Source organism: Adiantum capillus-veneris, chromosome 11 (assembly GCF_014529385.1).
Source record: "Adiantum capillus-veneris isolate H3 chromosome 11, ASM1452938v2, whole genome shotgun sequence".
In the NCBI taxonomy this organism is placed as follows: domain Eukaryota; kingdom Viridiplantae; phylum Streptophyta; class Polypodiopsida; order Polypodiales; family Pteridaceae; genus Adiantum; species Adiantum capillus-veneris.
Genome location: NC_140941.1, coordinates 21,379,324 through 21,392,475, shown reverse-complemented (window position 1 = coordinate 21,392,475; position 13,152 = coordinate 21,379,324). Strand labels below are relative to the sequence as shown.

At 41.7% G+C, this 13,152-nt stretch overlaps 1 protein-coding gene across 1 annotated transcript; it reads right to left on the bottom strand.

Annotated features, from left to right (window-relative positions):
* Positions 1-3,415: 3,415 nt before the first annotated feature.
* On the bottom strand, positions 3,416-4,111 carry LOC147446977 (uncharacterized). Its single transcript, XM_086523553.1, has one exon. It carries the CDS (start codon positions 4,109-4,111, stop codon positions 3,416-3,418), a length of 696 nt encoding a protein of 231 aa, XP_086379679.1.
* Positions 4,112-13,152: the final 9,041 nt, after the last annotated feature.

Sequence of the window (13,152 nt, the reverse complement as noted above, 5' to 3'; positions counted from 1 at the left end):
TCCTTGACTCATCACCTCCTTCTCTTGACCGACTTCAGTACCTCAGCCAGCGCAGCAGCCTCCTGGTCGGCAGCCACCCCCTTGTATGACGTCATGGCTAACCCTCCTTGGCCTCAATCCTCGGTAGCCACCTGCGGCCTCCTTCACGCGGCCAACGGCCTCTGTCCATGGCAACCCCTCCCTAATTATTTCTTCAGGTTGCACAGGTTTCCAGAGCCTTCTTGGCAGCCCACCACGGTGATCCCTTTTAGGCTCCTCGTTCCTCTCTTATGGCGAGCTGGTTGCTTCCAGAGATTCCTCAATGCTCCCCCCCTTTCTGGAACTCCTCTAAGCCTGGGCGGCGGCTCCAGGTGAAGTCCCATGTCTTAATCATTGCAGGCGACCCGCTCATGATTGCAATCACCTTAATATATATTGATAATTTTCTTTTTTGGCTCTTTAAATTCTTTTGAACAAGAGCTGATTCCCACCAAGCGATGGTTATAGACGATGATTATCAGCTATGGAGCCAATTTACTTGTGTGCTCATTGGACAAGATCCTTTTGATGTACATCACCATTAGAGATGGCAACTCCGAATATCCACACCAGGACCATAACACCAAAGGCATACATCAAAAATTGGCGTTGCCTAGCACTCTACAGCCTACAACCATAATACACTCAAAAGTGGAAAAAGCGAGCACATCATATGTACATGGGCTGGCAAACTTCAAACCAAAAAACTCCTATCAACGTGTTTTTTTTTTCAACACTAAGGTACTTGCTAGTTACGTTATGAGCAATGAGCATAAAAACGACCGTTACCCGATGGTCTGCTTGCTACGTGCAATGAAACACAAGCATGATAAATGTTAACTATAATTTTGTCACGGTCCTCTTGTATGATATCTTGCATCCTTCTGCAGCATTGCTACTAAAAAACTATGCAGGTTCTTTTCTCTTTGAACTCGACCATTACATGGCGCTCAAAGAGAAGATACAGCCAAGCATTTACTGTTAAATGTGTAAATTTAAATACACTAAGGGTATCCAAGCCATTGATCGTGTGTTGCTATTGCTCGTATTTGCATTCAATGTCATAGAGTGGCCTTCCTCTTTGCTCACGCAGTTGGCCGTTACACAAAAGCCAAAGATATAATTATAATGAATAGCAATTTTACATGGTTGCGCCTCTCGATTATGACCATTGTGGTGTGCGTTCAATTTCCTCTTAGCATCAAGAACTCGGACTTTGCTTTGCTTGCGTAAAAGTCTAAAGCAAAGGTGGGTTTGAACTCACACCAAGATTGCAAAAAGGCTTCATCCTTCCAATGTAACCACATCGCCCTTCCTCCCACTACAACAAAAAAACGTGTTATCGACGCAGATATCGACACGCCCCGTCGCTATGCGCGTCACTATCCGCGTCTCTGTGAAACCAGTCGCTATTAGCGACGTACATAGCGACGACCATAGCAGGAAAAAAAAATTCTTGGACAGAGGGCAGGTAGCCTGGCCTGTGCCTAGTTAAAAGATGGACACACCACAGCCAGACTTCCTGCCCTCTGCCCAAGAAAGCGAGCAACACCAAAATATCAACCATGCTCCCGCGCGCAGAAATTTCGGCAGAGTTCCCTTTGTTTTTACATAAACTTTTCAAAAAAAACCATATCATGTATACGCCTCCTACATGCTATCCATGTAGGATCTCACATGAGATTTAAAGCCAATGAAAGACAACCGTACCAACTGAAAAGCATAGCCATAACTTAAAAGCATAACCATAACGAACCATAACCATAACTTAAAAGCATGACCATAACTTAAAACCATAACCGGCTATAACCACTTTGATCAAAACCATAATGCAGATAACCATAACCATAAACAAAATTAACAATAACCATAAGCATAACCAGAAAGAGAAACAATAACTGTCTATACAATGACAATGACAATAATCATAACCATAAGGGAAACAATAACTGTCTGAACACTAACTGTTTGTACAAAAAAGAGACACAGAAGTGTGTCTGTGTCTCACAAAGCATATAGATGAAATCTTGTCCACTACTGACTAGGCGTCGCAACCTGCACATAGGACAACTCACAAAATTAGTATTGATATTACTTCACATATACTGACTTAATTAAATCAACTCACACATATTAACGTCTCACCTCAAGCGATCAGCGAGACTGTAAGGCCTCCCAGTCTACAGGCTCTCTTGAAGCTTCAAGATCATTCAGTACTTCATAGATACCTCTGTGATATCCATCTGACTCCTCCTCGTGTGATGGAGCTCGATGCATCACAAGATTGTGCGTTTATACAAAAATCAAAGTAATAAGAATACATGATTCATCGCGTTTTAAAAAATGCCATAGTTAAGATTGGATTAGAAACTCACAAACTCATAGCGAAAGGTGTCGAAGCCTCCGCTGCCAAGATGAGATGTCCCCCTAGTCATCTGTCGTACCTGCGCGGCCTCATGCTACTGTCTGAACCGCGTGGCCGCTGTCCGCTCATCCTCCCTGATCTGCAGCCACGTCTCGTGTGGGATGCCCGAAGGCTTCGGCGAGCCGGTCCTGAAAGCCTTCCGAGCTGCATCTCGTCGATGTTTGATGGTGTCCCATGCAACACCCTTGATCCACCGCGCCGAAACAACGGAAGAACCCGGAGCAAGCTGGTACTCTCTCATGATGGTCTCCACTATGTAAGTGACTTTTTCCTTTTCTTGCTGATCCCAAGACGTTAGAATGCTGGTCGAAAACTGCAGCTCCACGAGCTGGCGAATCCGCTGTCGTATCTCAGTCTCGACTCTATCCATGTCAACAGAACCATCTCCCCGTACAGTATAGAGCTTGGAGGCACTAGGATCGTGTGCCCCCCAAGGTGTCCGAGGTGTGCCAAGAGGTGTGTCGAGAGGTGTGCCTGGGTAAGATGGGGGTCGTGAGCGAGGAGGGGTCGAAGCATCTGTGGACCCTCCTCCACAGCAACCACCACCTCCACCTGACGATCGCCGAGATCGGCGAGTGCGCCTGTGCTGCGGAGATGAGGACGTACCCGCCTCTGCCCCACCCCTAGGTGTCGAAGTGGCCGTGATGGGAGAAGAAGGCGTCGTACACATAGGCGTCGTGAATCCCGTAGGCGTCCCCCCCCTAGGCGTCTGACCCTCGGGTGTGAAGCCCGGAGGCGTAGTACCCGTGCCTCTAGCTACCCAGTACTGAGAAGCCTCTACCATCTAAGCAGGCGTCATCCGTGTAACGAAGCCCATGAATGCATTTGCACTCATGGAAGCGGGATCTGGAATCTCGTCTGCCATACTAAAGTCCTGCACAAAGAAAGTAAAATAAAATGTCAGAACACAGTTGTTTAAATTAACTTTAAGCTTAATTTTAAATCAAAGTCTTCACACAAACACTTACAGGCCTAGGCCTCGACGAGTGAGGCATCATCGATAAGATCTTGCACCGTATCATCGTCTATCTCTAATTGCAAACATAACTCTGCCCCAACTCGTTCTGACAGATTGTCTTCATCCATTGCATCTTCATCTACAAGTGTCAATTCTGGCTCGTCTGCATCATCCCTCGTATATCTGTCAGCTTCCTCTGCCATACCTTCGTCCATCTCATCTAATGTCACAGTAGTATGGACGTCGTCTGACTGACTTTTCTCCAGGAGATCTTTCCCTTCAAATACTTCTTTATTTCTTGGAGCAATCTGAACCAAAAACCACCATTGTCGTTCTCGAGGGTCTGGTACAAAGACCACTTGCTCGCAATGTTCGGGGAGAGCAAATGTGTCGCTCGCATCTTTCCAAGTCTTTGTAGAATCTATTTGCACAAGTTTGTTTCCATCTCTCCGTACCGTTGCATTGTGACCAGAAGTAATCACCTTGAACCACTTCACATCCAACAAAAACATCTCAAACCGCTTGAAGCTTACTTTCAAGATATCTGACACCAGACCACAGTAATCCAGGTTGCTAGTGCCCTCATTCGTGTCTCTAGCACTAGCCTTGCTCTTTTGCATGAAACTAACCATTACCCCACTGTCAAACGTGTTTCTTCTACTGTCAATTTGTTGTGTTCTGAAATGCTTTCCATGCGACCACAATGCCATGTATGTATGATACTTCCAGTCACATCCAATAGCCAGCTCTTCCTCTTCTAGAGATATGGGTTCTCCGATCTGTCGAGCTACTCTCACTGTCTTGTCCAACCATGCCATTGTAGGGAATTCAGGTAGAGGAGCGATATAGTCCACCGCACTAGCTCTGAAATCTTATATATGCAGGTCCGCACTTCCTCCGTTAAACACCCCTTGATCGCAATTGGAAGAATGAATTGCAAGAACTTATGCCAGTCGTGCGATTTCAACCCTGATAGTTGATCGTCACGGGTGAATGCTGTCTTGAGACATCGCATATATCCTGTTGGCGTCCTGAACTCTGAAATCACCCTTTTCACTTGTCGCTCTTTGTTTTTTAGCAATACCCATGGCGCTCTTGGAAGTTTTGTTTGACCAGCTGCATTGGTGAAAGGCCACAGCTCTGGCATCTTTCCAACCGACTACAAATCATCTCGTGAAGCTCGATTGTCTTTCATTCCCATGATTGTCTTCCAGAGGAGCTCTCCCACATTCTTGAATATATGCATTGGATCCAGCAAATGGTTAATTAGTAGATCACCCCAGTACGGCAACGTATGGAGAATGGACAAACGTTTCATTCCTGGAACAGGTTGCCCCTCATGTTGCTCCCATCGGCGATGCTTCTCCGTATCTTGGCCAATCATGCATAGTCCACATAAGAAGTCCATGGATCCTTGCATGCTGTTGTCCTACTGGTTCAACCGCATCTGCTATGTCGATCCCATGCCATAACTCCTGGAGCTCGTCAACTAGTGGAGCTAGATAAACATCCATGTTTTTTGCTTTGAACTTACTAGGTACAATCAAGCTTAAAATCAAATGACCCTTCTTGATAGCAAGCCACGACGGGACGTTGTAATTTATAAGGCACACAGGCCAAGTGCTCCATGACGAGCTTCTCAAGCCAAATGGATTGACTCCATCCATCGCCATGCCCAAACGCAAATTGCGTGGTTCACTCTTAAAATGTGGCCAGGTATCTTCAATGTGCCTCCAAGCCTTCGAATCAGCGGGCACCCTAAATGTTGCGTCAGTGGATCTATTCGTAGAATGCCACCGCATCAACTTTGCAATGGAACCACAACGAAACATGCTTTTTATCCTAGGAATAATAGGGAAATGCCGCAACACTTTAGTAGCGCATTGCTCCGCACTTAGGACACCACAGACAATTTGCGAATTCATTGCGAAAAAGAATGCAATCATTTGGACATGCATGAATCTTGTTGTAGTCCAAGCCAACTGAGGTCAGAATTTGCTTTGCGTCTGGCCTGGAGGGGGGCATTTCATTGCCAGCCGGGAGAAGTTGCTCCCGCAATAACCTGTTTAAGCCACATTAAATTAAAATTAAAGCTCTCTGAGCACATCACCGTTGCAATCGGAAAATCTCTTTTGTAAATTACGTACCTAAACAAAGCAGTGACGCTTGCATCTGACCACCCGTACACTGACTGAAGATTCAAAAACGCCAGACAAGTACGAAGCACATATATTTTGGCACCTTCATAGATTGGTTGACGTGCCAAATTTCTCAACATGTCTTCAGGAGATAGGCGCACGACTTCTGGTGCTGCTTCGTTCGCGTTCTCCTCGCTTGTCTGGAAGAAGGCCTCCAGCATCTCCTCCATGCCGTCGTCTTCTGTCTGTAAGCCCTTTTTTGCTTCCATCCGTGGCTCTATATTGGTCGGACCTTCACGCATAATCTTTTTTCTCTCTCTCTCTCTCTCTCTCAGATGTAGGTGCTATGTCGCGGAAATCAATGCCCGTTTCGTAGGAGTCCTATCACAGATTCTGTACGGTTTCTCTAGCAAACTCTCCGTACTTGTGCACATGCTCATTACATATCCTATGCTTGTGCAAGATTTGATACTCGTAGAGCGTGCACGAGCATGTAATCTTTTCCTCCATGTTAGTTGATGACGTTGCCATCTACAATGATTATGAATGTTGTTTTAATATATATATATATATATATATATACTCCTCACAATGTAAACTACCTCGCATTCTAGTCTTGCCCAATCTCCGTACACCTCGGTCCAGAGGTGTACAGAGATCAGGACCACCGGGTCAAAATCTCGTCTTTATTGGTCAAATCCTATATGGGTAGACACATACGTGCACTCCCAGGTGTACATGGCAATGCATGTAGCAGGCAAAACCCCTTTGCCTCTTTTAGTTCCATAGTTTCTTCTCTATCTACGTACCCTATCTCTCGTTCTTTCTCTCTCGATCTCGCTCTCGCTATCTCTCTTTCTCTCTCTCTCTCTCTCTCTCTCTCTCTCTCTCTCTCTATATATATATATATATATATATATATATATACATATATATATATATATATATATATATACATATATATATATATATATATATATATATATATATATATATATATATATATATATATATATATATATATATATATATATATAAAACTCTCTTTCTCTATCTCTCTATTTCCTATCTCTCTCTCTCTACTTACCTCTCTCTCTCTCTCTCTCTCTCTCTCTCTCTCTCTCTCTCTCTCTCTCTACTTCCCTATCTCTCTAATGATCGAACGAGCGACTGATCTAGGGAGATCTAGACGCCCACGACTAGTACTGCGGAGGACTACACAACATCGACAGAGGCTGCATCAGAGGATCTAGCTAGGTCACTTTGGCTCGACATGCACAACGTCCGGTCAGAGTACTGACCATGGAGGAGATCTACCTATCCCAACTAGCTCGTCTAGCCGTTTAGTCCACACCCAGCAGTTTAGGATTCCATAATATTTTATTTTGTCATATTCTTACTCTCACTTTGTATCAGATCCATCCCATTGTAACTTTCTTGTCTCATGTCTCATAGGTCACTTTGGCCTTTCGAAGACGTTAATATAACATTTCATTTCATTTCTCTCTTTAATTTTTTTTTCTTTAGTTTTAATTTCCTAAGCATACATTAATTCTCTCTCTCTCTCTCTCTCTCTCTCTCTCTCTCTCTCTCTCTCTCTCTCTCTCTCTCTCTCTCTCTCTCTCTCTCTACCTCTACATCGTGTGTGTGTGTGTGTGTGTGTAGGAAAGAGAGAGAGAGAGAGAGAGAGAGAGAGAGAGAGAGCAAGAGAGAGGGGTTGGGGAGGGTGGAGATGGACATAATACCTGCGCAGTAGGTTTCGGCCAAGACCCGAGCAGGCGAAAATGGCCCCTGCGCGCGGGTTTCTCTTTTTTCCCCCAATTTTTTTGGCGTCGATATACGCGTGGCAAATAAAGCCTTTCCACGCATATATTGACGCACATTGCGACGCGTATAGAGACGCCCGCTAATGTCGTCGATATACGCGTGGAAAGGCATGGCCGTCGATATAGGCACGTCGATATCTTCATTTAGTGTTGTAGTGTCCTAAAATGTCAAGAGCTCATTCCCATCTCTACAAGAAGAGACACCAGTAGGATCGCCAAGTATTGTAAGGGGAAGAGAGAGATGGTGGATAGAGAGAAAGGGGAACACACCTGACACACAAATAGCATGCCTCTCCAAAGCCCAAGATAATCTGCACCCCAATCCACTAGACTTCACCTTCAAAACTCTCAGAACTCACAGTAGACCACACCATATTTGCATGTTTACGACCGTGCCACAACACACACCATTCTCTCTTCCTCTCTCTCACACACACAAAGGCCCAAGGACACACACGCATCTCAACACCAGATCAGATTATTGGGACAAAGCAAAGAGAAGGGGGAAAGGGGAAGAAAAAAAGAAAAATCGACATGGTTTGCTTCGATTGTGGCCAAGAACATCATCTATAACACCATCAAGCCTCGGCTACAAAGGCCCCATCGGCATGAACACGATGAGCAACAAAAGCTTGGGCAACCTTCAGATTCACCTCCGTCCGGTCCTCTCTCGAGAGCGGCAAGAAAAGAGACGCACTGTCGTTGAAAAACCTCGTTGGCACCGAGAACTCTCCTCCTTGAAAACTCTTCCTCCCTTCAGAGCTCGGGAACAACCCCGCCAAACCCTTCTCCTCTTACAAGGAGGAAAGAACCACTTGTATCCTTTTCACCTTCTTTTGGGTTATTCTAGGCATCTGGGAGACTTTCCTTGTTCATTGAACTCCAAACACCGCATCCCTTCCATATGATCTCAATTTTAGGGTTTTTGCTCACCCAACCCCCGATTATTCTCTGCATCTATAACAACTTTGTCTTGATTTGGGACATCTACACCATTATCAACCTCACCCAATCCCTACTTATTCCCAGCATCTGGGAGACTTTTAAGTTTTTACTTGCATGAAACTTTGATCCTTGCATCCCTTTCCTACAATCCAAGCATCAAAACATTTATCCTCACCCTTCTCCTGGTTATTCACTACATCTGAAATCTTTTCCTCTTGCTTTGAGACCTCTGCACTAATAGCAACAATGTGCCCCACATCAATTAGTGTATTGGTTGCTCTTATGCTGGAGTGGTTTGTGCAGGGTGTTAAGATTATCACCAGTCTTCTAAAGCCTTGTATTGATGATGATGATTCCCCCTCACTAAAAAGACCCAACTCTCTTGCCACCCCCAATTCTTTCACTTCATTCCTGTCGACACCTAGATCCTCCTCTAATTTTACTAGAGGAAAATCTAGTAGCTTCACTAGGGAAAGAGGAAGGAACACCCCTATCAAGCACCTTCTTGACTTATGATCACTTATGATTGTGCATGTTGTTGTTGGCCCTTGTGGAAGATTCTCTCACACCAAAAAAGACATCTGGCAAAGAGTATATTTACAAACGTTGTCTTTTTCAAAATGTACTTCTAGATTGGGTACACCCTAAAACACTTTTTTGTGAATGTTTTGACTTGCTACTTGATAAAGTTCTTATATCAACAACCTGTTAAGAATGTGGTCTATAGTAATGATTTCTTACGACATATCACTATGCTTGATTGTGATTGTGATAAATTTATCCCATACTGTAAAGATTTTGATACTTATGGTTTACATGTCTGCACTTGTAATCTGGATCTCATTGAAAATATCACAATCCAAAAAACCCTTGCTAAGGGACTTAATCACTTACCTACTTTTCCTAAAAACCCATATCTTGCTTTAACAGCTTTGCTTAGCTGTTTAACTGGCCTTGTATCAGTACTCTCTGACTGAAGAAGACATCCCTACTGGACTTAGTTAAATTGGTTGAAAAATACTTCTTTCAAAAGATCTCACATATACCTTTTCAATGGCTGTCTACTGACAACTCTTGGATCACACAACAACTAGCTGACAATTTTCAAAAACTTTCACATAACTGGTTCATTGTAGGACTTGATAAAAGATCCAATTGTCCCACTCTTATATGCAAAAACTTGGCTTGGAATGCAGCTCACTCTAGGATTTCTAGGAAGGAATTCACACCACTTAATACTTCCCCCTATGATGTCACCTCTAATATTTCAAACATCTAGCTGAAAATATAGGGTATTTTATTCAAAATACCAAACTCCTGTACTTCTCCTGTACTTTTTCCCACCTATAAGTTACACAAGCATAAGTTTAGATGGATATCTGATGCCTCGAATGGTATTATTTTTAGAATTACCAAAGATATTACCCTTTGCATTGACTTTATTCTTTTAGAATTTGAAAATATATGTGCCTCTAAACAAAAAATCTGCTCTAACATTCTTTAAATTCACTATAACCCATTCTAGTTGGTAAAAAATGCCACTAAGGTTACTCTAAACCTCCCTAAATAAAATTTTCACAACTGATATTATTTACTCAATGCTATGAGAATATACCTTTGGAAGGCGAATTAGAACTGAAAGATGTTCTATCTCAGATGATTAAGCTGGCCTTCAAGAATGCTAGGAATAATGGCTTCCTCTAGGTACATATCGCTCTCCAAAAAACCTAGATGGATTAAAAAATCAAAATCCTCTCATCCCCTTCACTTCGATAATGTAAAACTATTTAAAAACATATCTTGGGTACTTGATAATTGTACCATTCTCTTAGAAGGACAGTGCTTTAGTCAAAGCCAGGGCATTCCCATGGGATTTTCCTGCTCACATGTAATGTGTAATCTATACTTAGCCTTCTTTGAATACGAATGGTTTCTCAAAACCATGAGTGACAAAAGTAGTTATCATAAACTTTCACTTTTTAATCATACTTATAGATATATGGATGACTTATTAAGACTCAACAATAGATTATTCTCATAAGAAATTAATTATGTTTATCGCAACTGCTTAAAAATTGAACCAACCTTAAACATGGGTTTACTTCACCAACTATCTTCTTTGCCACTTCTATATATACAATTCCTTAAATTTTCAATTGGACTACATAACCCTTGTGTAGGAGACTATAACCAGAAGTTCTTGGAAAAGAGACCTTTTAGATATCCCGCCTATTGAATTCTTAAAAAAGAATAGTAACCATCCACATAAAGCTGCTCTTAGTACTTGTATCGGCCTCCTATACCTTATAATATACTCCTCATCTTTCTCTAAGAATAGTTGCCAAAAAAACTCTGTTAGGTAGAACCCAAAGCTGATTGTCCACACCAAAGAATTCAATTTCAATCTATCTAATAGGAAGGAAAGGAAAAACCTTGGATACCTTGGGTACCATTTCTAAAAGGTTAGAGTCACTTAGGGAGCAAAGATTGTTTTGGAATTCCTTGACAGCCTTAAGTGCTATACTATCTCTGCATAATATTCCACCAGTTTGAGAAATAGATGGGGCAGCAGGGGCACTGATAAAAGATGGATTGAGCCTACATAATTTTTATAAAGAGTTAAATAATTCTACTCCAGAAGAAGAAAATAAGGCAAGCTCTTACTGATATTGTATAGAAAGTATAGGCAATTGGGCTATGTACTAGGAAATCATATGCACCCCATCTTTGGAGTCCTTATCCAAGGTATCCAGAATCTTGACCCAATCATTAAAGGATAACATGTGTAAGATAGACAAATTTTTATCAGAAGATAGAGCTGAGTCATATATTAATGGAGAAGCATCCAAACTGCCAATGCATGTGGAGACAAGAGAGGTAGCCACAGAGAGGGGCTCAGAAGATAGATCCAGGCCTTGCGAGAGAGCAAGGGTCTGCAATAGACAAAATTAGTTAGTAAGTTATGGATTACTTGTGGTAATAAGTAACACAATGTTTGGCTCGTCTAGCCAAAAAAGGTCTAGCTCTAACAGCTAGGGAATTTTTAGGAGACTAGTCTTTTAGGTAAAATCTAATTTTTTCTAAAATCCTTGTATGTTTCTCCGGGTCGTGGTTTACCCTCATGCAAGCTGTCAACTTAAAATGTTTGTGAGTGGAAAGAAAGTATATATATGATTAGTCCAGTAGTTTTGGCCTGCTATCCTTAAACCGGCAAGGTCAAAGACCATGAAAGCCGTGAGTAGGAAACCAGAATCTTAGCCTATGTAGGACCACCTAACACCAACCAACCAATCAAGGATTTAAAGGCACTGGGTCCAAACATAAAACCAAGATTCAAGAAAGTTTCTAAAGCTAACGTCTCGGGTTTTTCAAAAATGTAATAAAAAACCTTAAGTATAGGACGTGTATGTAGCTGTTTTAACTAATATAATAAGACATAAATGAACTTTTACATTCAAAAGACAGCTAGCTTTAGAGAAAAGAAAAAAATTAGTACAAAAACAACTCAATCTTAGAGTTATCTTTGTAGATGGCATATAAGAATGAAGCCACATTCTAGTACAATGATAGTGATTCAATAAAGAATTACTTCCCAAGTGGTAGGAGCAAGTGTACTATTGGACAGACAATAGCTTTAAGCCAAAAGAAAATCCAAGAAAGGATAGAGTCCTCACCTGCATCCATCCAAACAACACAACAACTACGTTAGTCTTGGGTGTGTTTTACAAGTGTCAATGGACTATATGAATTTTTAATATCCATGTTCAGCTTACAACTATATAAAACCACTGTCCAAAGTGTTCATGTATTTTAGTCCTTTGGTTTTTGTTACCCCAAAGATTTTAAAAGAAGTACTTATAAATATGGTATTTTTTATATCCCCATTTTTTTTATTTAGACTTGAAATAGCATATAAATCATTTTGATTAAAAAGGTCACCATCCCTCTTGAACCAAGTGTCTTAATCCCCATAACATCGTCTTTCAATACCAAAATTACTTTGACAATTTTGTCAGGCTCCAGTTTCTCTAGATTTTTAAAGGTACCATAAAGCCATAAAGTATCCAAAACAACGGCTACAAATATCTCTCAACAAAAAATATTCCATTTTAAAGGTATCAAAACTCGGCTATGTTATCATGCCAATTCAGATTTCTCATGTCCATTTGGGCTTACGGAATTCATCTTACCTTAGTTTTCATGCCAAATGAGAAGAAAACACACGAAATGAGCCAAAGCCAAGAAGTTTAGTGAAAAGAACCTATTTATAGCCTGTCTATCAAAAACAAAAAAACCCATATTTGTTTACGATTCTGTTAGCGTCATGCTATATAAGAAAATAAGCGAGATCATTAGCAAATATAACAATCCCAAAAAATGGCATAAGGGAAGAAAAAACCCCATTACACCACACAGTAGTATGCAGATTTTTCCATGCGTCAGATCTAGAGTAGAAAAGACACAACTTTAGGTGCGTATTATCATGACCGACCAGACAAATCACTCTCATTGTGTACTATGAAAAGTGCAAGAGCTCTCTCTCCTTCACCAAGCAAGTAGAGGTTTAGAGCCTAAACCAACACTCTTGGCTATGGATTGCAAATCCAACCAAGAGCCATGCTTCAATGCTTAAGCTTGCCATCTCCTTCTTCTTCATTACTATGCTATTATGTATTCTAGCAAGAAGAGTTATGATAAGTGCGGAGTTAATTCTTTCTCCTATGAAATGTTCCTTCTTCCTCTTCCCTACCCTCATTCCTTGCTAGCTCTCTCCACCTTCGAAGGTGTTTGAGGTCTTGGGACTCGGGCTTGGATAGTTAAAGCTTTCTTCAAAGTTTATGT